The sequence below is a fragment of the Neofelis nebulosa genome, chromosome 9, assembly GCF_028018385.1.
Source record: "Neofelis nebulosa isolate mNeoNeb1 chromosome 9, mNeoNeb1.pri, whole genome shotgun sequence".
Classification (NCBI taxonomy): Eukaryota; Metazoa; Chordata; class Mammalia; order Carnivora; family Felidae; genus Neofelis; species Neofelis nebulosa.
The window spans coordinates 126071283-126093946 of NC_080790.1; the positions used below are offsets into that span (position 1 = coordinate 126071283).

The 22664-nt window shown below is 51.1% G+C and overlaps 1 protein-coding gene across 1 annotated transcript; it reads right to left on the reverse strand.

Annotated features, from left to right (window-relative positions):
• Positions 1 to 8105: 8105 nt before the first annotated feature.
• On the reverse strand, positions 8106 to 17758 carry KCNS1 (potassium voltage-gated channel modifier subfamily S member 1). The gene is made up of 4 exons (XM_058685748.1): positions 17347 to 17758; positions 16384 to 16443; positions 13798 to 14826; positions 8106 to 11272 (listed from the first exon to the last, which is right to left on the reverse strand). Exons 3-4 carry the CDS (start codon positions 14821 to 14823, stop codon positions 10802 to 10804), a joined length of 1497 nt encoding a protein of 498 aa, XP_058541731.1. The 5' UTR covers positions 14824 to 14826; positions 16384 to 16443; positions 17347 to 17758; the 3' UTR covers positions 8106 to 10801.
• Positions 17759 to 22664: the final 4906 nt, after the last annotated feature.

Here is a 22664-nt window from a genome sequence, read left to right on the forward strand (position 1 = left end):
TACAGTGTTTAATATAATAGTTCCACAGTCTCTCTGCATAACGTCATGCTATTCTGTCAGCCCTCTGGGCGTGGGGGTGATGTGTGTCTCTTGTTGCCTAATTTACTCCCCTTATTCCCTGAAAGAGTCAGAGTGTCTGCCTTCCTGTTGCCAGGGTTTGATGACAGGTGTTCCCTGTTGCTCAGACTCAGAACCTGTGGCCAGAAGGTGGAAAGAAGAGATGAAGTAAATTCCCGTTTACTAAGCACTTACTAGACATCAGACACACTGCCGAGCCTTTCAGTTTGTTTCATCTTTTTGCACAGACTCTGAGGTATTTAGTACTAGACGCTTTTTTTTTTAAGTTTATTTACATTCTGAGAGAGAGAGAGAGAGAGAGAGAGAGCATGCGCGCATGAGCAAGTGGGGGAGGGGCAGAGAGCTTGGGAGAGGAGGAGAATCCCAAGCAGGCTCCGTACTGCCAGTGCGGAGCCCAACGTGGAGCCCGAACTCATGAACTGTGAGATCGTGACCTAAGCCGAAACCAAGAGTCGGACGCTTAGCCGACTGAGCCGTCCAGGCGCCCCTAGTGCTACGCCCTTTCTATAGATGGGGGATTCTAATAGTGTGCGGTACTGACCACTAGGGAGCGTTCTGGAAATGCTTCAGAATGGTTTGTTGTGACCATGACCGCAGGATCCGGTCAGCATTTAATGGGCAGAGGCAGGGATGCTAGGTGCCCTGCAGTGCATTCTGGGCAGTCCTGCACAGCATCAAACCCCACTGGACATTTCTGTTGGTGAGAAACTTGTTTATCAACACCTCATTCAAAACCAAACCTCATTGACCTCTAGACACAAAGTACTTTGTGCAAGGTTTCACTATTAGTTTTCCAAGAATGAACTATGTGGAATGAAGGGACACTTGTGGTTTGTTTTGTGTGGAGCTTTCCCAAGAGCTGGTCTCCATTTCAGAAAACCACATCATCCGCGGCACCGATGCCGGCAATAGTTGAGTGACTAGTGCAGTTGTAACGCAGATTCACAGCGAGTCTGTGTCACGTGTAAATAAATAAACCATCATTCAGAGGAGGATGAAGTGCCATAAGGAAAATAAAACAGTAATGCGATTCTGAGCAATATGTGAGTGTGTGTGTGTGTGTGTGTGTGTACGTGTGTGTGTTTGCACATGTGCATGCACGAATATAGAGAGAGAGACAGCTTTTTTTTTAATTTTTAAAAAATATTTATTTTTGAGAGAGAGGGAGATACAGAATCTGAAGCAGGCTCCAGGCTCTGAGCTGTCAGCACAGAGCCCAACGCGGGGCTTGAACTCACAAACTGCAAGACCACAACCTGAGCTGAAGTCAGACGCTCAACCAACTGAGCCACCCAGGCACCCCAGAGACATCTTTACGTAGAGTGATCCAGGCAGGTTTTCTGAAGAGATGGCTTTTGAAGTGAGACCTGAATGACAAGAAGAAGCCAGACAGGCAGAGTCCATGGATGGTGGACATTCCATGCTGAAGGAGCATCAAGAACAAAGGCCCTGAGGCCAGGACAGAAGTTTGATTTGTTGGAAGGATGGCCGCCCTGCCTGGAACAGTGAACAAAGGACAGAGTAGGTGGCAGTGACATCAGAGAGATGAGTGAAGATGAACAGGTGGGGCCTTGTGGTCCATGGGAAGGGGTGTCATTCCTGATGAGACTGAAGCATCAGAGGGAAACCACCCCACCCTGTGCAATGTAAGAGATGCCTACTGTCAGCCAGCTTCCTGCCTTACAGACAATGCAACTGAGGCCCGAGGTTTGGCCATGTCGGGTCTGGATTCCACCCCAGACTTCTTGACCCCGCTATTCATTCTGAGACCCCAACTGTGGCTTCAAGTACAAGAATGCGTCTGGTTTGTGATCTCTACACATGCAGACTACTTCCCTTCCCAGCAGCCTCTGCTCGAAGTTGCTCTACCATTCCCAAAGAAAACCAGAGCGCTGCTGGATTTACGTTTCCTTCATATGTGTTTTTTATCTTCTTCCTAGCATTTATTGCGCCAGGCGTTTTCACATAGGTTACCTCACTTGAACTTGACATCAACACTCTGAGGTGTCGGGGTCATTATATCAAGACAAGTGAAGGAACAGGCTGAGAGAGGCAAGAAACACAACCAAGATCACACAGTTTGTTGGTAGCAGAGATTCAAGTATAAGTCCATCTGGCCTCAGGGCCCAGGTTCTTTCCTCCTCACCATGTGGTATCACTCGTGTTCTCCCATCCTATTCAAGTAATTCCAGTAACTCCCTACGACTGAAGCCAAGGAATGCAGAGCTAGGACAGCAGCAGGGGAGGAGACCTGATGACCTCTGTGGAACCTCTGGATCCACCTGAACTTACACCACGGTGTTGGATTTCTGTCACTTGGAACTGAACGCTTCTTTACCCATGCAAGAAGACAGGAAAAGGTGGAGCAGGGAGGGCTTTGGATACCAGCCTGACAGAGGTTGGAGGTCGACCTTGAGACATGCTTCTTGGAGATCAAAGATCTGGTCCAGGGTCATGTACCTGGTAAGTGGCAGGGCCAATGTCAGAACCCAGGTCTGACTCTGGGAGCAAGGTGTGTGCAGTTCCTCCCCTTCAGCTCATGAATTTCCTGAAGGTTCTGAACCCACTCCGTTCGAACAGGTTAATCACCAGTCTACATATGACCTTGTCTTCTTTTCTAGCAGACAAGATTCTGAAAGACACTGTCCCTTTCATCTCAAAAGCTCCTGCCTTATGAGGTTAGTGTCTCAACTTACTAAATTTCCCGGAGAATTCTTTCCACACTCAGGCACAGGGCCTGGCTGGCCTGGAATATGAGATCTGGCAGTCATCAAGGACCATCCCAGCCAGCACCTGAAGGCCACATCCAGAGCATGAAGACCCACACTTCAAAACCACTTCCTTCAATGGGACCCAGGGAGTTAAGTTTGCCAAAGAGAGTGAGAACAGTGAACTGTGGTGCCCAGTTGAGTACAGCCCCATATTAGGTGGCCTGAGCTTGAATCCCTGATGCACTGCTTTCTGATCATCTGACTGTGGGCAAGTTTCCTCAGCTGTCCCAAAACTGATTATTCTATTTCATTGTTGGCTTTGCCTTATAGGGCTGTTGTGAGAAGTAGCGGATAAGGGACATGAAATCATGCTGTAAACTGTAGAGTGCCACAGGTAAGTGATGAGTGGTTATTTTTATTAGTTGACAGGTCACCTTCACTCTTGGGAGCCTCAAGAAGTACCTTAGGAGGCAACCAGATTCCCTTCCATCCCCTTTCTCCAATAGGAACACTCCTCTTGGCCTTATTTAAGCCAAAAATCTCTTCTCCTCACAGAGAGACTCAGGTATGACCTTGGACCTCCCTGGGTCTCTGTTTTTTGATCTATAACGTGGGGCTGGGGAGGGGGAAGATCTTAAATTGGATCCTCCTTGAGGAACATTGTGTCTCACTAACCAGGGAAGTCTGCACCCCCAGGTCATTGGAAACAGGGAGAAACTACCACAGATATCACATCCCAGAGCCCCAAATGACCTGAGCTTCCCCATGTACCCTCCAGGCCTAGTGCCCCAGTTACTCCTGAACATCTCTGGACATCATCTCTCCACTTTACAGAACACGAAACTAAGGCCCAAGAGGGCAAGACTGTAAGGGGGATAACGATGGCATCTGTCCTTTTAGAAACTGCTCGACTCCCACGCCAGCCAGGGGTTCACATGGTGGCTGCTGTGTTCTCATGGACCCAACCCTTTGCCACAGTGGAGTGACCCAGCAAGCTCATCCAGAACTGGGCCAGTCATCTCCTCTGACACAGTTTTCAACCTAGAACTGGGAAAGAGTTCTCTGGCGGAGGTGCCACAAGATGTGGAACCGAGAGAGATATTGGTGACCCCGTTGTCTGCCGTGTCGTACAGATTCAGTGTCTGTCTTTCTCTCTTATTCCTGGTTTCTGTTGTTGCTGAAGCCAAGCCACCTACCTACCACTCCCATCGGTGGTATTATAATAAATATGTGTTCGTTTTGCCCACTCAGGATCCCTTTCCCTCGTTTTTAATGAAAGCACCCCACGTCTTCTTCAGGAAACTACGCCTCCACCATCTGTGTCCTGGGGAGACTGTCAGTGGGAGTTCCTCCATTCCCTCAGCCGTGGGGTGGGCACGTGACCCCAACTAGTCCAGGGAGACCCAGTTCTCCGGGAAGTTTTAGCTAGAGCAGAGTGCTGTCACCCAAGCATTTTAATGGCAACACCCGAAAAAGGTGATTCGTGGGTTCTATCGAAGTACCTCCATCCCCATATTGCCCTCATTCCTATCTTTTTCTCAAAGCCTCGTTGGGTTTTTTTTTTTTTTTAATGTGTATTCACTTTTTAAGAGAGAGAGAGAGAGAGAGAGCACGACCAGGGGAGGGGCAGAGAGAGAGGGAGACACAGAATCCGAAGCAGGCTCCAGGCTGAGCCGTCAGCACAGAGCCCGATGTGAGGCTCGAACTCGTGAACTGCAAGATCATGACCTGAGCTGAGGTCGGATGCTTAACCGACTGAGCCACCCAGGCGCCCCCCAAAGCCTGGTTGTTTAATTTTACTTTGATTCCAACTGGTATCTATCCAATGCACCCATTTTTTGCTTAAGTTGCCCAGAGTTGGATTGACTTGTTTGCAGCCCAAGTCTTCTGACAGAGAAATTGGAAGAATGGAGTCCTAGTCCACATGTCCTCCAGGAAGTGTGGGGTATTAAAAACAGTCGGGCTTTCCTGGGGCAAAACAGTGGGAAGTTGCTGCTGTTGCTCTGGTCCTGAAGAGCAGCCCACAGTATATACAGCAGGAAAGGGTTGTTTCCTGTACTACTTGGTATCATTTGACCACCGAGAATGTGGCTCTCAGAGAAAGGATAGCTTCTGTCACAGTTCAATTTTGAGATGAGAAATGCCCAGGCTGTGGGATAGAATGTTTTGTTTCTAACTGCATAGAATAATGTAAACGGAAAGTCAACAAAGCAAGCCGAAATATAATTTGGGGGTGGCGGTCATAGAACATTTCTATGACCACAGTGAAAAGAACTTCGTGACCTGCGATAGGGCTGAGATCTCCAAACACCAAAGTTGGTAACTGATTATGCCGGTTGCTGATTTGACAGGCCGGCTACACTTTTATGTGTGGCTTATGACCAGAAGAACAGCCACGCAAGAGAATGTGGGAGAAATCCAAGGCGATCTCAAACACTGGGTGGAAGCAGTCCCCACCTTCCTTGTGGAGAAAGCTCCCAAGCTCCCGGGATGGTGGGGATGAGTTTTGGCCTGGAGTGTGAAAAACAGACCGAGTAGGAAAGAATCTTGGACACATACAGAACTGCAAAAATCTGTTCACTGACACCAGTGGAAATCTGGGCAATATTTGTGAGAATGGATTTTTGTGGTGCTTGATGAGGGGAGGGGAAATGTAATGTTGGACCAGGCTGATCTCCTTGGTAGGGATGCACGGGTCAGGGATCCGGCATTCTCTGTGCTAGCTCCAGGAGCTGGCCACGTTCTGACCATTGATGGGTTGGCTAAAGCAAACTTGGACCAAGTGCTGGCCCACATGAAATGCAAGGTAAAGGCCCGAAACCCCTGGGCATCACGTAGAGGAAAGGATTCAAAAGTTTCTGAAGACTGGATTTATTTTGTGCCTCCTTCCCATTAATATCTCTATGGCCTTCACTGAACCCAGAACACTTCACCTTTGCTTTGAGGAAAGTCTCCATCAGGAGAGCTTGGTGGTGGGGCTGCAACTGCAGTGAAATGGGTTCACTGACCTCAGACGGGAGGGAGAATGGAGAGGTGTGGGAGGCCAGGGGGTGGCATTGAAGTGCCTCAGAAATGAAGTGAAGTGGTCGTCATGATATTCAGCAGGTTCTGAAGGAGGCAGGATCTCTGCTAGAGGGCCCTGAAGAGGTAAAGGTGACCACCAGTCTTACTTGATTTGAGTAATGAATAAAACATAAGAAACAAAGCAAAACAAAGCAAAGCAAAACAAAACCTAGTCCTGGCAAAAAAAAAAAAGTCCCAACTTACATCACTGCAACCATCGCCTAACACCTAGGCTTGAGTTCATTTACTGATCTAAAGCCCCTTGAATGAAGGATATGCTACTTGCCCTTGGGAAGCATGTCCGCTATACTACCACATGAGGGTAATGGCAACATTTGTCTTGCTTTCTCCAAAAACGCCTGTGGTCATTCACCGGGGGAACTGGGAGAAGAAAGGGAAATACTCAAACCTTGCAGGAGGCATTGGACGAAGACTTTGAATCAAGGCCAATTTCCTGGGTCTGAGAGTACCACTGTAGGTCCACCCATCATGTGAAAAGTCAGATTTTGGCCCTTGTCCATGTCACTGGAGGGCTGGATCTCCAGTTTCTGAGTGACAGCTGGAAAAGATCCCCACGTTGGCTCCCTGACCCAGGGAGGCCATTATAATATAAAAGGCCTATGGAATCCAATTGAACGACTATTTTGAAATGGAAAACTCAGAGTGGTACCCAATCTTGGGGGAGGCTGCAGAGATTAGTACCTCCAATAAAGACCCTGCAGGGTGATGACTCCCATCAAAACACCATTAGTTTCCCCTGTTTGGCTGGTGTAAAATTAGATGGATCTTGGAAAATGGCCGTGGATGATTTTAATGAAGTGACAACTCCCAATTTTAACTGCTGTGTTAGATATGTATTCCTTACCATCTCTGGAGCTAATATGCATCTATTGGTTTCATTTTCTATTCCAAGAAACACAAACCACTGGAAGCCTTTTGCTAATAGTTGGAAGAGAGAACAGTTTTCCTCTACTGTTTGACTCAGGGATACTTTGGTTCACCAGTTCTGCACTGGAAAGATTTGATTAGATCTCTGACTTTGTCCTATTCCACAAGACATCAAACTGATCCACTACACTGATTAAATCACATTAATAGGGCCCAGACACACCAAGTGTGTTTTCCGTTATATACAAGATAGTTTCCTTATGTTACAAACATTTTTTTAGACTGTGCTTATGGAGAGAAGATGTGAGCATATAATGTGCTGGGCAGCCAAGGGTTGGGGACAACCTGCTCTTTTTGCCTAACATCCCTCCCCTTTATTTTGGTGACGTCACATGGCCTTTTCTTTTGGGTAACTACCTTTCTTCCATCCCACGTGGCCCAGGTGCCCTGCCCCCTTCCACCAAGGGAGAGGCGTGGGACTCAAGGCAGGCTGGGATCGGAACTGGGCGCGGAATGACACAGGGGAGGAAGGCCACTGAAGGCTGAGCATTTAGCTGGCGGTGCCGTAGGCAGAAGGCTCATGGGTCCCACCACTGAGGTCCTCAGAGTTCCCCTCATTCCTGCGTGTCCTGAGGCCTGGCCAGCCAGCTTTTCCTTTGACGGGTGAGCATCACTGGTACCCTTCTGTAGTGCGCAGAATGGTGGTCCTGAAGATATGTCCAAGTCCTATTCTCTGGAACCTGTAAATGTTACCTTATTTGGGAAAAGGCTCTTTCTGCAGATGTGATTAGGCTAAGGGTCTTGAAATCATCTTAGATTAGCTCGGGTGGGGGGTCCTACATGCCATCACACAAGTCCTTATGAGAGGAGCACTGGGAGACTCCCACACACGCAGGAGGAAAAGGTGACATCAGGGCAGAGGCAGAGAATGGAGGGATGCAGCCACAAGCCTAGAACACTGGCAGCCACTTGAAGCTGGAAGAGGTAAGAAGATTCGCCCCTGGAGCCTCAGAGCGCGGCCCTGCTGACACCTTGATTTTAGATTTCTGGCCTCCAGACTGTCAGAGAACAAATTTCTATTGTTTTACGCCATCAACAGGAAAGGAATACACCTTCCAATAAAATTTTTTTTTTCCTTAAGAGAGTCCGTTTCTGTTGCTTGTAACCAAAGGACTATAATTGTGATGGTTGCTCATCACTTATTCATAATGAGTTACTCTTTTTGACCAAGTTAGTTCCCACCGGATTCCTGTCACTTGCGTCCTGTGCCAAACTCAAAACTGGAACCAGAGGATGTGGAAGGAGTCACTCCACATGCCTCCCCACCCTCCCCGTTCACTCAGCACACACGCCCCGGCAGCCAACTCCAGTACAGGCAGAAACAGGTCCCTGTGCCCCGCCTCTTTATTTGCATAATAGTTTTCACAGACACACAGGAGTGGGAGTGAGAGTGAGTGGTCGCTTTTCTGCCAGGATGACACACACCTGGGGAGGGATGCAGGCTGGTCAGTTCACCCCGGAGCTTTCTCCATACCGGCTTTACGGACTTGTCTGTGGGATGAGAAAGTCTGGAAGCTACCTGGCTCTTTGACATGTTCAGCGGTTCAGGAAGGGCGGTGCATACGGGGCTGAGCCTGCGGGAGGGCTGGTATGGACGCGGGGGGTCGGGCGCCGCTCCAGTCTCTGCTCAGGCTGGAGACTCGGATTCCAACCATACGCGGGGACCTATCACGTCATACCCAAGGCCTGCCCGTGGCTGTGTCCTGTGCTTGGAAATGCTTCCCGGAACCCCCGCTGCCTAATTAACGATTCATTTGTATGGTCACCCTCAAGAAAGTCTTCTCTGACCCCCGTTAACGGTCCCTGCTACATGTGTGCCTGGAGTTCCTGGACTCAGTATACAGTTCACTGTTACACATCTCTGTGATTACTGGATTAAAATCCATCTCCCTCACTAGTCTGTAAGCTTCTTGAATATATATATATTTGGTTCCCTGTTATATCTCTTGAACCTAGCAGTCAATGAATCAGAGGACAGGTGTGGCAAGTAAATCTGAGAAGCAGCGGGACTACCACAGTAGAGTGTGTGTGTGTGTGTGTGTGTGTGTGTTTCGGGGGAGACGCTATGGGGAACTGGAAAGTACATGCCTCACCCAAAGGCATTTGAATGAAAAAAATATACTAAATGTACTGTTCAGCTAAATAAAACGCCTCTGCAGGCCACACATGAAGCCCCGGCTTGTGAGTCTTCCAATGATATTTGTTGAATGTGTGAGTGAAGAATCTACAGAGAAATGGCCGTAAAAGCCTCGTAAAGTAAGGAGGAACCGGGGGCAGGACCAAAGGACATGCTGTTCGGTCCTGTCCATACCCTTTCAAGGGCAAGGCCTCTCTGGTCATTTCCTCTTCCTTCCCGGCGCCTGACACACAGTGTGCTGTTCGAACTGGCTGATCCATCAGTAGGTATTCATTAGGTAGTCACTAAGCACCTACTCCCCACCAAGCCTGGGTTCCACCACACGTCTTCTGTGTTGAAATGCAGCATGTGGGGGGTGGCGGCGCACAGAGCCGTGGCCAGCCAAGGACAGTACAGTGATGAGTGTCCTAGAAACAGTATGTAAATGGTGCTACGGGAGTCCTTCCCTCCCAACGTCTCAGTAAGTAGGAAGGATTCAGCAGGTGAGTAGAAGGGATAAGTCCTCGGCAAGGATGAAGGGCTGGAGCTGGTCAAAAGGAGCAGAGGTCTCAAGCGTCTGCCTGGACGGTAACTCAAGGAAGGGTTGGAGGCCTATGTGGTGCAAAGAAGGGAACTGCCACAGTCAGACTGGGGACAGCAGGGGGGGGTCACAGGTGTCTATGCATAGCAGCTTCTTGCCACCAACCTCTCAGAGCTGAGCTGGCTTTAAATCGGTGACTCCCTGCTGAATTTGGCTTTCATCTCCCTCCGGGGCACAGACTGCGACCTTGTGACAGGTGGGCTGGGACCTGGAGATGGGGTGTCCAGCTCCCACACTGTGTCCTAGCAGAGCTGGGTCTAGACCTCAGGCCACAGGCAGGGGCCCCTCCAGGGTCTGTATCTCAAGCCAGCCCTGGCGGGAAGCTGTAAGACTATTGCTCAGCAAAGCTCACACAGCAGCTAGGAAGGCAGCTCTTCTTCCTTCCTCCCAAACCTCACCAAGAGCCAACTGCCGTTAGAATCTCATGGGAAAGGGGGCGCCCGAGTGGCTCAGTCGGTTGAGCGTCCAACTTCAGCTCAGGTCATGAGCTCGCGGTTCGTGAGTTCAAGCCCGGCGTTGGGCTCTGGGCTGACAGCTCAGAGACTGGAGCCTGCTTCAGATTCTGTGTCTCCTTCTGTCTGCCCCTCCCCTGCTTGTATTCTGTGTCTCACATTGTCTCGAAAATAAATAAACATTAACAACAACAAAAAAAAAGAATCTCATGGAAAAGGACCACAGCTGAGGTCCAGCACTCCTACATCTGAATCCTCTGTCTGGGCCTTTCCCTAGCCCTGATAGAGGATCTTCTCAGGATTCATGAACCCCCTAAAACCACATGCAAACTTTAGGAGGGCAGAAGAAAGACAGCATGGAAGGAACACTGGCTTGGTCGACCAAAGAGTCTGGATTCCCAACTTGGCTCCACGACTTCTAACTGGGAGACATTTGGGCGAGTCATTGCACCTCTCTGAGCCTCAGTTTCCTCATCTGCGAAATGGGGCCAATTCTCATCCTCCAACACAGGGCTGAGTGTGATAGGGCTGACAGGCAGGGAGTGTTCATGACCCGTTAGCATCCTTTTGACTTTCTCTGTAGCACATGCCTGCTTCACAGTAGCTTGGAGGTTCGTTTACGAAAGTCTCTGGGCTGTTCTCCAGGCTCACAGAACCTAGGGTGACACCATCCTAACCTGGGCCTTTAGAGGAAGGGACCCAGTCCCCATTTCTCAGGGCTGGGGGAGTGATCCTGAGCAGTGAGGCCACCATGAACCATGTAAGCAGGGAAGGATCTCTGCTGTTTCAGCTGACTGTAGGGGTGTGGGAAGGAGGACACTGAGCCCTGGCTTTAATAAACCTGAGAGTCTGCAGGTGCACTCGGGGCCTGGGCCTCCAGGTCTGCAGACCTTCCCTCCTGGGAGGTCTCACGGGAGGTCTCCAGAGACGCCTCCGACACCCCATCCACACTGCTCAGCAAATCCTCAAACCCCCGGGGGTCGCTGTTGCGCACAGCAGCCTCCAGAGCCTTCTGGCGCCGGTAGAAGTGAGAGAACTTATTGAAGATGATGGTGATGGGGAGCGCCACCACCAGGATGCCCCCGAGGATGCAGCCTGAGGCTGCCAGCTTGCCAGCCACCGTCACGGGCACCACATCCCCGTAGCCCACAGTGGTCATGCTCACCGTGCCCCACCACCAGCAGGCGGGAATGGTGTCAAAGCCCACGTCCTCCTCCTTCTCGGCTGTGTAGGCCACACCGGAGAACACGGACACGCCCACGGCCAGATACAGCAGTAAAATGCCCACCTCGCGGTAGCTGTGCTGGAAGAGAATGCAGGAAGCCAAGTCAGAGCCGGGTGGGCTCACAGACCTGGTATGGAGCATATGAGGAAACTGAGGCCCAGAGAGTAGAAGGGGCAGGTCCAAAGTCACAGAGCAAAGTACAGCTGATGCCAAGACCCAGGTCCCTTGACTCCAAACTAAGATCTCTCATCTACAAGAGGCAGCCAGCTCCCTGGGAGCAAACACAGGCCTAACTTCTGTTGTCCAGGGCACCCACTAAGCCATAGTGGTTTCTTCTAATGCAGGGGGCACTGGTGGCACCAGCCAGTGAATAAGAAGCCTGTGACTCTTCCACAGTTGCAGAACCAAGGGGGGACCACAGTTTGTATTCCACAATGCAAAGCGTTGGTTTCATGTACTTTTCACTGGTCTATCTCATTTCTGACAAATACAAAAACACATTCTGCCCCTCGAGAAAGCCGACAGGATACACGTTCCTGAATGCACCTGCCTACCCCTGAGGCCAAGCAGTGGTTCGCAAATACGGCAATCTGCCCCAGGGGACATATGGCAAAGTCCTTAAACATTTTTGCTTGTCGCAACTGGGACAGGTGTGCTAGTGGCATCTACTGGACAGAGGCCGGATATGCCGTTAAACATCCTACGATGCCAGGATAGCCATCCCCCCGCCCCCAACACACACAACCAAGAATTACCTCCCCCCAAATATCAATAGTGCTGAGGCTGAGACTCCTAGCCTAGAACTGTAGTCCCCTAGTCCCAAACTGTAATGTGTGGAGGAATCATGTTGGGATCTTGTTAAAAAGGCAGAACTCAATTGAGCGGGTCTGCATTTCTAAGCAAGTTTCCAGGTAATGAGAAAGCTGCTGCTGGTCAAGGGCCTTGCTTTGAGTAGCAAGGCTGTCACCTGGAGACTTACACCCGTGTCCTGGAATCTGGCAGCCTCCATCAATATCCTTTTCCCTCCTTGCAGAAAATGCTGGTGATATCAGGCCCTGAATCCCTGCATGGCTGGAGACAAGGCAGAGTTCTGGGGCAAAGGGGTCTTCCCTGGACAGATACTGAATCCCACGTACATGCCCGATGCCCCAGCATTCTGCTCACGTCATCCTGCCTGTACCCAGCTTCCTGGCTGTCTTGCCTCCGGGGCATGAAAAGGGCTTTAGGAAGCCATGAGAGGAAGGGGTTTTCTAGGGATCGTCAGGAGGGTTGCACGGAGCTTTAGGAGAAAGAGCAGGAGGTCATGGCGTCAGGCACAGCTGGGTTCTTCTCTGGGCTCTGCAACTTACTCACCCAGGAACCTCTGACAAGTCCTGTCCCCTCTTGGAGCCTCAGTTTCCACATCTGCAAAGTAGTGACAGTAATACTTGCCCCAGCTTGAACCCCTCACAGGCTCCATCCCCTAATACTCGGGATAAAGTTCGAAATCCTGGTCCAAGAGTCCATGGCCCTTCAGTACCCTGTCCCTCTCACCTCATCAACCTCATCAACTGACACCCCTCCCTCCATTTCCCCCCCACATCCACCCCAGCGTTCATCCTGTTCTCTCTCCAGGCCTTTGTCCAAACTGTTCATATTTCCTCCTTCTCCACACCAGGCTAAGTTCACCCTTTCAAGGTTAAGCTTGCCAGGGCAGTGATTCACCCCAGTGCAAGGCCCGGCAGAAGGAGGGTGCTCAGTAAATTGCAACCAGGCTTTAAAAAGCCAACCTTCCAACCTCAGGTTGTTCATCTACGGGAAGGGAATAAATAACCGCATCTTCCTGAGGAAGTTGTCCTGAGAATGTCGATAATGGATGTAAAACTGGCACAGAATTAACACTCAGTAAGTGTTAGCTCTGGGGCTGCTGCTAGATTTGGCCCGTCAAGGGTGACCTACAATATCTGTGCCCCCTGATAATGCCAGAGGAAAGGCTCAGCGGAGAAGGCATTTAGCATTCTGCTTTGCAAATTTCTGCACTTATTTATTATCTGATATTTGACAGACCAAAAGTGACCTTTGTCTTATTTTTTTAATTAGAAAAAATTTTAATGTTTATTTTTGAGAGAGAGTGCGAGTGGGGGGAGGGGCAGAGAGAGAGGGAGACAGAGTCTGAAGCAGGCTGCAGGCTCTGGGATGTCAGCACAGATCCTGACACGGGGCTCGAACTCACTAACCGTGAGATCATGACCTGGGCCAAAGTTGAATGCTTAACAGGCTGAGCCACCCAGGCGCCCCACCCCCTGCTTTTTCTTTTCTTTTCTTTTCTTTTTTTTTAAAGAAAAGCAAACCTCGGTGTTCAGTTTTCACCCCTGGGAAAGAGCCCTCCCAGGGCTGCTGGGAACATCAGAAAAGATGTGACATGTACACCTGGTGTCCAGCCCTGTGCCTGGCACAGGAACAGAATGTCGCCTTGGATCACTGTGTGCCTGGACACCACGCGCTTGTAAGTTCACCTGCTAACCTGTCCTCTGGTCACCCCCACCTGCAACCCCCCCCCCACCTCCCCACCTCTCCCCCCTTCCCCCCCCCCCAACCTCCTCGCGGGGCCCCAGAGGCCGTACCTTGAGCGTGGCACCCAGCGAGCGCAGCCCGGTGGAGTGGCGCGCCAGCTTGAGCACGCGGAAGATGCGCATGAGGCGGAACACCTGCACCACCTTGCCCAGGTCACCGAGGTCCTCGCCGCCCGCGCCGCCCCGGTCGCCGAGCGCCACGCTGGCCAGCAGCGTGAGGTAGAAGGGCAGCACCGACACGATGTCGATGAGGTTGAGGGGGTGGCAGAAGAAGTTGCGCGTGCTGGGCGCCAGCAGGAGGCGCGACGACACCTCGAAGCTGAACCAGGCGATGCAAAAGTACTCGAGGTGCCGCAGCACCGGGTCGTCGCGCATGCCTTCCGTGCCGCGACCCGCGGCCACCGCGGCCACGGCGGCCGCCGCCTCGCGGGCCTGGTACTCGGGCAGGCTGTGGATGCACATGGCGGCGATGGAGGCCAGCACCACGCCGATGGAGACGCAGCTGAAGAGCTTGCTGGGCAGCGAGTAGCCGGGGTTCTCCATGGTGAGCCAGAGGCGGCGGCGCAGGCGGCCGCAGCGCGCGGCCCCGTAGCGCGCCAGCTCGCGCTGCACGTCGGAGATCTCGTCGGGGCACGGGTCCACGCTGCTCGGCGTGTCGCTGTCCTCGTCCCAGTCGCGCGGCCGCGCCACGCGCCGCTCCAGGTAGCGCGCGCGGCAGCAGGAGGCCAGCGCGCTCTCTCCCAGGCCCCAGTAGTCGGCCTCCTGGCCGAAGGCGAAGACGCACAGCTCGTCGAGCACGTGCAGGCGGCCGGTGCGGTAGAAGTGCAGCAGGCCCAGGAAGAAGCCCGGGTGCCGGTCGAAGTAGAACTCGCGCGCCGCCGCGTCGTAGTCGTCGCACAGGCGCCGCGCCTGCTCCTCGGACGCCGCGGCCTGCAGGCGGCCCAGCCGCGTGCCCGGGAAGCGGGCCAGCGCGCGTGCGCTCAGCCGCCGCCTCACGCCGCCCACATTCACGCGCAGCGCCTCGTCGCTCCGCCGCCAGGGCACGCGGGCACCGGGCCCCGGGGACTCGCTCACCATGGCCTGTGGACACGGGGAGGGCGGGATGCGGAGCGGGGGTTGTCCCCGGGCCTGCCTTCTGGAAGGCCGGGTTTAACCCTCCTGCCCCCTCCACCAGCTCTGGTGTGCAGACGGCGCTCGGGAGGTAAGTGCCCTCTGATCTCAGACTAGGGTTTGAATGCCCCTCACTCCCTCGACTCAGAGTCTTTGGCTAAATCATTGAGCCTGTCCCCCGCCCCCCCCCCCCATTTCAATGGCACGGAACAAATGCTGGGATCTATCTTGGGGGGTTATGAAAGTGACTGAATGGCAGGATGTCCTGGCACCCCAGGGTGTGCTCAGATAGGATGTCTCCCTTTTCCAAACTTGGATTTTCATATGCCAGGGGCTTAATGTGGGATCTTGGACACATGCGCACTCTGAAACTCAGTTCCTTCCTCTGCAAAATGGGGATAGTAATACTGACCACCCCTGGGGGGGGGGGGAGGTGTTGGGAGAATCAGTTTAGACCAGTAGTTCTCAAAGTGTGTCCCCTGCACTTGCAGCATCGGTGCCACCTGGGAATTTGTCAACGATGCAAATTCTCAGTCTGCTCTAGACTTACTGAATCAGAAACTGTGGGGATGGAGTCCAGCAGTTGGGGTTTTAACAAGCATGGAGGGTGACTCTGATACATGGTCAAATTTGAGAGCCGTTGGCTTAGACCATTTGAAGCATCTCTGGAGTCAGTCAGATGGAACACACTGTCTTCTGTGACCAGAGACAAGGCCTGTCACCTCCCTGAGCTTCGGTCAAGTGGAGATACAAAGATCCACCTCCAAGTGTGGTTAAAAAGATTAATTGAACGGGGCGCCTGGGTGGCGCAGTCGGTTAAGCGTCCGACTTCAGCCAGGTCACGATCTCGCGGTCCGTGAGTTCGAGCCCCGCGTCAGGCTCTGGGCTGACGGCTCGGAGCCTGGAGCCTGTTTCCGATTCTGTGTCTCCCTCTCTCTCTGCCCCTCCCCCGTTCATGCTCTGTCTCTCTCTGTCCCAAAAATAAATTAAAAACGTTGAAAAAAAAATTTAAAAAAAAAAAAAAGATTAATTGAACTATTGTCTTTATCAGGCCTGGCTCCCAGAAGGGGTTCAGTAAATTATCCACCTGTTTCATTGTCTCCCAGAGTCAGCCAAACCTGGGTTTATCTCCATCCCTGATGCCCCCCAAGGGCCTTGAGGAAGATGCTTTTCTCCAGGTCTCAGTTTCCTACACAATACCAAATGCAGACAACAGCACCTACCCAAGGCAGGCTGGAGGACTAAAGTAGCTTATGGGGAAAGTGCTTCACCTTAGTTGACCCCAGAAGATGTTGGGTCCTTCCACTGCCCACGTCTCCGAACTCTACTGGGACTGATGGCTAGTGACTCACCTCCTGATCCTCAGTAATCCCATCTGCCCCATCCCATCAGCAATGCCCACTTCCCAGGGTGGAATGTACACCATCGAGCGGCTGGCCTGGTGCCTGGCAAGGAGCCAGGTGGGGTGCCCTTCACTCACCCTGGGCTTGGTGTTAAGCTGGTCGGGATCAGGGTGGTGTCCTTAACCTCCGTCACTTCTGCGTCCTCAGGCCAGTCTCCTCCTGCTCTCGGCTTTGGGTCTCTTATCTATAGAACAGGGAAAGTAGCAATAGCACTTAGGGTGAAAGCTTACCGTGAATGCATGTGCAAAGCCCCTGGAACACAGTTGATGCTCAATAAATGTTAATCATTTGCAATTTCTTCTGGTCAGAGCTAGGTTCAAATTCTGAGTCTGCCATTTGCTGACTGTTGACCTTGAGGGGCTCCGTTCTGAGCTTCAGTTTCCCCATCTGTAAACTGGAGGACATCACACTTCCCTTGAGAGGTTATGAGGCTTAACTATGGCAAGATGTTTATGGGCAGCACGGCCCTTGGTTCATAATCTGTGCACAGTAAATACCTGGGACGCGGATGCAGTTCCACTCCCACCTCCTCCATTGCACCTGGTGTCAAAAGATGAAGCTTCTAACCCAGTTGCATCACCCATTATAGCTACATAACGGTGGGCAAATCCCTTTCTCTTTCTGGAACTCACCTTCCTGCTCTATGATTATGAGATCATGAATTCAACAAACCTTCCCTAACAAGAATCTGAATATTAGTAAGAAAGATTAAATGACTTGCTCAACATCACCCAGCTAGTCCATGGCACACAGTTAAGGTTGGAAACTAGGCGTTTCCATTGAAGGCTCTCTCCACAAACTTATTTTGAGCGCCTACTATGTGCTGTTCACTTCGCAGGGCTCTATATACAGCTTCACTCGGTTCAATGCCTACCCCGACCCTGCTAGGGAGGTTTTCGAATCCCATTTTACAGATGAACCAATAGGACCGACCCCAGGTCACTGCCACCCCACAGCGCTCCCTCCAGGCGAGGGGGAGGGTCTCAAGGAGGGAACTCTGGAGCTGAAAGGGCAGTGCCCCCACCATCGCCTCCCACTGTGCAGCCCCCGCCCCGGGCCACGCCCCTCCCCAGGGGAAGTCCCTTACCTGTCAAGGCCCCTCCAGGGCGCCCACCAGGTGCTTCAGTCCCCGAGGGCTCCGTGGCTGGAGAGCCGCTGGCCAGGCCGGGATCGTCTCTGTCCCAGCGGCGCCGCCGAACCTCGCTGCTGCCGGAGGCCCCGCCGCCCCTCCTTCCCTGTCTTCCTCTGTCCCCCGCGGGGGAGGCCACATCGATCGCTGCCGGGGGAGGGAGGGAGGGAGACCGCGGGCTGTCGGAGGCGGTGGTTTCTATTCCTGACTCGATTGGGTGGAGATGGTGGCTGGAGACTGGGCCCAACAGCCAGGACATCCCCCTCCCCCCAGTCAGGGGCCAGGGGAGGAGGGGTCATTTAGGAGACTGAGGTGCCACTAGGGAGGGATTTCAGCCCAGGTTTTGCCTACAAAGGAACAACAACAGCAGTAATAATCCCTTCCTTAATTGCGCCCTTGACATGTGTAAGGCACTCTGCTTCAGGTGACTTATCCAAGTCCTTCCTGACACAGACTTGGACGAGGACAGATCACCTGCGCAGGTCACCTAGCTTGGTCTTGTGTCTCATGTCTTCCAGGACTGCAGGTGGGGCTCTGCCTTAGGGAGTTAGAGAAGGTGGCCTTATTCCCCAAGAGCCCCTTGGGGCTGTGAAGCTTGAAACAGATCATTTTGTCCCCCAGAAGTTCTGTCTCCCCCCTAGCTATGGGTCCCTGATTTCCACCTTCCAAGTGGGTTGATAGGGTAAAGGAGAACTGTGTCAGAGCTTTGTCAAGGTTATGTCATCCAGAGTGCCTGGCTGGCTCAGTCCATGGAGTATGTGAGCCTTGATCTCGGGTTGCAAGTTCGAGCCCCATGTTGGGTGTAGAGGTTACTTAAAAATAAAATCTTTTTAAGAAGAAAGATTATATAATCCACAAGCATTCATCCAGTGCCTACTGTGTGTCTGGACGGAGAGAGGATGCTGGAGACTAGGATCTGGGTTCAAGAAAGGATTTCTATTTCACATATACTAATTGTTATTATTAATAATCATAATAACCAGCATTTTTTAAGACCTTGCCTTGGGCCTCGGGTCCTACAGGCCTCATCTCATTTATGCTGCAAAATGGATAGGTGCTATTATTATTCAAAGATAAGAAGTGGAAGACTTTAGGACACCTGGGTGGCTTAGTCAGTTAAATGTCCAACTTTGGCTCAGGTCGTGATCTCACGGTTCATGAGTTTGAACCCTGCATCGGGCTCTGTGCTGACAGCTCAGAGCCTGGACCCTGCTTGGAATTTTGTGTCTCCCTCTCTCTCTGTCCCTCCCCTGCTCACACTCTATCTCTCTCACGAAAATAAATAAACATTAAAAAATATTTAATAAAAAATAGGGGCACCTGGGTGGCTCAGTTGGTTAAGTGTTCGACTTGGGCCCAGGTCATGATCTTGTGGTTTGTGAGTTTGAGCCCAGCGTCAGGCTCTGTGCTGTTAGCACAGAGCCTGGAGCCTGCTTTGGATTCTATGTCTCTCTTTCTCTCTGTCCCTCCCCTGCTCTCACTCTGTGTGTGTGTCTCTCTCTCTCTCAAAAATAAATAAACATTAAAAAAATCTTTAAAAAATTTAATAAAAGAGAAATGCAAGGCTTTGAGAGTGAGGTGACTCACTCCTAAGGTCATATGGCTAACTTCCGGGACCTCTAGAACAGAACTGTCCACTGAATAGTCTGTGAGCCACATATGTAACTTAAATTTTTCTGATAGCAAGGGGCGCCTGGGTGGCTCAGTCGGTTGAGCATCTGACTTCAGCTCAGGTCATGATCTTGCGGTTCATGAGCCTGAGCCCCATGTCAGGCTCTGTGCTGACAGCTCAGAGCCTGGAGCCTGCTTTGGATACTGTCTCCCTCTCTCTCTGCCCCTCTCCCACTTGCACTCTTTCTCTCTCTCTCTCAGAAATAAATAAACATTAAAAAAATTTTTTAAATAAATGTTTCTGATAGCAACTTAAAAAATTAAAAACAGATGAAATTAATTTTAATAATATATTTTATTTACCGCACTATATTCAAATTAATATAATTTCAACATGGGATCGATAAATTACTAAGAAGGTATTTTGCAATTTCATTTTTTTAAATGTTTATTTATTTTTGAGAGAGAGAAAGAGCATGAGTGGGAGGGGGGCAGAGAGAGAGGAAGACACAGAATCTGAAGCAGGCTCCAGGCTCTGAGCTGTCAGCACAGAGCCCGACGTGGGGCTCAAACTCATGGACCACGAGATCATGACCCGAGCCGAAGTCAGACGCTCAACCGACTGAGCCACCCAGGCACCCCACATTTTTGTTCCCTTACTAAGTCTTGGAAATCCAAGATATTCGTTTTTTATTGCTGTGTAACAAATTACAACAAACTTAGCAACTTAAAACAATACAGATTTATTATCTCACAATTCCTCTAGGTCAGAAATCTGAGCACCTCATGGCTGAATTCTCAACCCAGGGTCTCACCAGGTTGAAGTCAAGGTATCAGCCAGGGCTGTGGTTCCCATCTGAAGTTCGGGGTTCACTTCTAAGCTCACAGGTTGTTCATTTCCTTGTGGTTGCAGGACTGAGGTCCCCATCTTCCTGCTGGCTATCTGCCGGGGATCACTCTCAGCCTCTGGAGGCTGCCTGTGGTTCCTTGCCACATGGCCCCACGGGCAGTTCACCGCATGGATGTCTGCTTTCTTCCAGGCAACCTACTGTGTGGACTTCCTCTTCTGTGAGCAGCCAGAGAGAATGCTCTGCTCTTAGACCATCATCTGCTTAGGACAGGCCCACCCAGGACAGTCTCCTTTTCCTCACATAACACATTTCACATGTTCCATCTACACTGGAAGAGGAGGTTGTACGGGGGGAGGGTCACCGGGAATCATCATAGAATTCTGACTCCTATATCCACATACAGTACTTCTCATTTGGAATAATCACATTTCACACACTCAGTAGCCTCATGGGGCCAGTGGCTGCCATACTGGACACTGCAGCTCTAGACTTTACCAGTTCAGTTCTTCCCTCAAAGTAAGAAGTTAGAGCAGGAAGTTCACAAACAACTTGCCCAATTCCCTCATTTTACCAACAAAGGAAATGAAGATCTGCAGAGAAGCAGGTCTCCCATTTCTTGGCCTAGTACTCTCTCTGCAGCCTTCACGGCCCCCACTTAGAGGTACCCTCTACCCCGGAGTTGGACCAGTAGCTTCCAAAAAGAGAAAAGACAGACCTATTTCCCAAGGGCAGAAGACACTGAATCTAGGATCTGGTTTCATCCCCAGATCATGTGGGAAGTAAATGGAGTGTTGGACAAATTCACCAATGTAGAGTGGGAAGAGGGTCATTATGGGCTTTTGAGGCTAAAAGAGGTATCTGTACCCATTACATTGGGCTGTGCCCCAAATTCTCTTTCAGTCCTGGCCAGAAAGGGCCATCTGGATCCATGAGGCTTTACCCCAAAGAGTAAGTCTGATGTTGCATAAAGTGCAGACATTTTTGTACTTAAGTAGAGTCGGTGCATCAGGCAGCTTCTAGAATGTCCCAGTGATGTCTGCCTCCTGGTGTGCATGCCCTTGTGTAATCCCTTCCTCTTGAGCATGGATGGGCAGGATTTCCTGATTTGTCTGCAATGAGCAGAATATGGCAAAGGTGAGGGAATGTGGCTTCCAGGATTGAGTAACATAAGATTGACTTCCTGCTGGTTTTGGCGAAGCGAGTTGCCGTGCTGGAAAGGCAAGGACATGAGGCCAACTTCTGGCCAACAACCAGCTAGAAACTGAGGAAGTCAGTCCTACGGCCCTCAAGGAACTGAAATGCTGCCAACAACCTAATGAACTTGAAAGTGGATCCTTCTGCAGTCAAGACTCAGTGAGGTACCAGCCCTATCATCTTTATTTCAGCTTTGTGAGACCCTGAAGCTGAGGACCCAACTAAGCTGTGCCTGGATCCTTGACCCACAGAAACTATGAAATGATAAATGCGTGCTGTTTTAAGCTGCTGCATGGGTGGTAATTTGCTACTCAGTGATAAATAACGAATACAGTGGGTTTGTGTCCTGCCTTTCCCACTAAATATCTGTGGGACCATGGGCCCAGTGATGTCTCCTCTTGGATTCTCAGCTTCCTCATCTGTAAAATGGGAACAACGCCTGCCTTTCAGGAGCATGGTGAGAAGTAACGCACACTGTCGCTCCTCCATGAACAACTCTTCCTGCCTTTCTTCACCCAGCATCTCAGATACGATTCAACTTAGCTGCAAGAATGCAAACCGAGCCTTGGTGGCTTAACTGGAGGGGAGGTGACTCTTTTCAGCAGTCCGGGTGCAGCTGTCCGTGAGGGGCACTGAAGACCCAGGCTCCTTGTCGCTTCCTCCTCCACTGTCCTCATGTGGCTCTCATCTTTGTAGCAGGTGAGGACCATGCATTGCCCAGATCACCTCAGATCCCTTTTCATGCTTTCCCTCCTGACAGTTAGTATCTGAATCTCTTTGTCAACTGGCATCCTTAAGCCTCCTGCAGCTTGCTATGCCACACACAGGGAGAGCCTGAAGTGCCTGGGAATTTTTTTAAGGTTATTTATTTTGAGAGAGAGAGAGAGAGAGAGAGAGAAATAGAATGAGCTGGGGGGGCGGGGGGCAGACAGAGGGTCCTAAGCAAGCTCTGTGCTGATAGCAGAGAGCCTGATGTGGGGCTCAAACCCAAGAACTGTGTGATCATGACTTGAGCCGAAGTTGGACGCTTAATCGACTCAGCCGCCCAGATGTCCCTGAAGTGCCTGGGAATTTATGTCCTCCGTCCCATAGGTACTACTAACTGATGCCTGAGGGATACAGAGGCATAAATGCTCCACTCCCTTGCTCTGCGGGACAGCTCTGAAGAGTCACCTACTCTCATCTCTAGACCCCCTGTGAGACTTTGCTTGTTGTCACACCCTTACTGGCCTCCTTCCCTTTTTGGTATACTTCTCTGCTCCCAGACCCATTTTTCCTGGAACGTTTCCAGAGCATCACCACCCTGTGAACCTTCATCTAAAGATTTGCTTCCAGGGAACCCACTTCAGACAATCACTTATCTCAAAGACTCTTCTTGTCAAATGGGAATAACAATGGCGACCTTTCTCAGGGTGATGGGATGGATGAATAAGATGATGGTTTAGAGTGTGAGGCATAGAATGGGCACTCACTAAAGAGAAACAATCATTATCTGAATTCCACAAGCTCTCACTGCTATAGGTCAATAATGAACGCCCCCCTCCGCCCCCAGATCTCACTGGCTTCCTATCACAAACATTTATTTTGCTCTTCCAAGTTAGAGTCTTGACAGCTCCAGCT

What these genes read in the sequence shown, in the direction of transcription:
- KCNS1 (XM_058685748.1), bottom strand. Translation starts at nt 14,823, where the DNA reads ATGGTGAGCGAGTCCCCGGGGCCCGGTGCCCGCGTGCCCTGGCGGCGG. An exon ending in CGCTGGGTGCCACGCTCAAG is followed by an intron (nt 11,273 to 13,797) that starts GTACGGCCTCTG and finishes ATTCTCTTCCAG; the next exon opens with CACAGCTACCGCGAGGTGGG.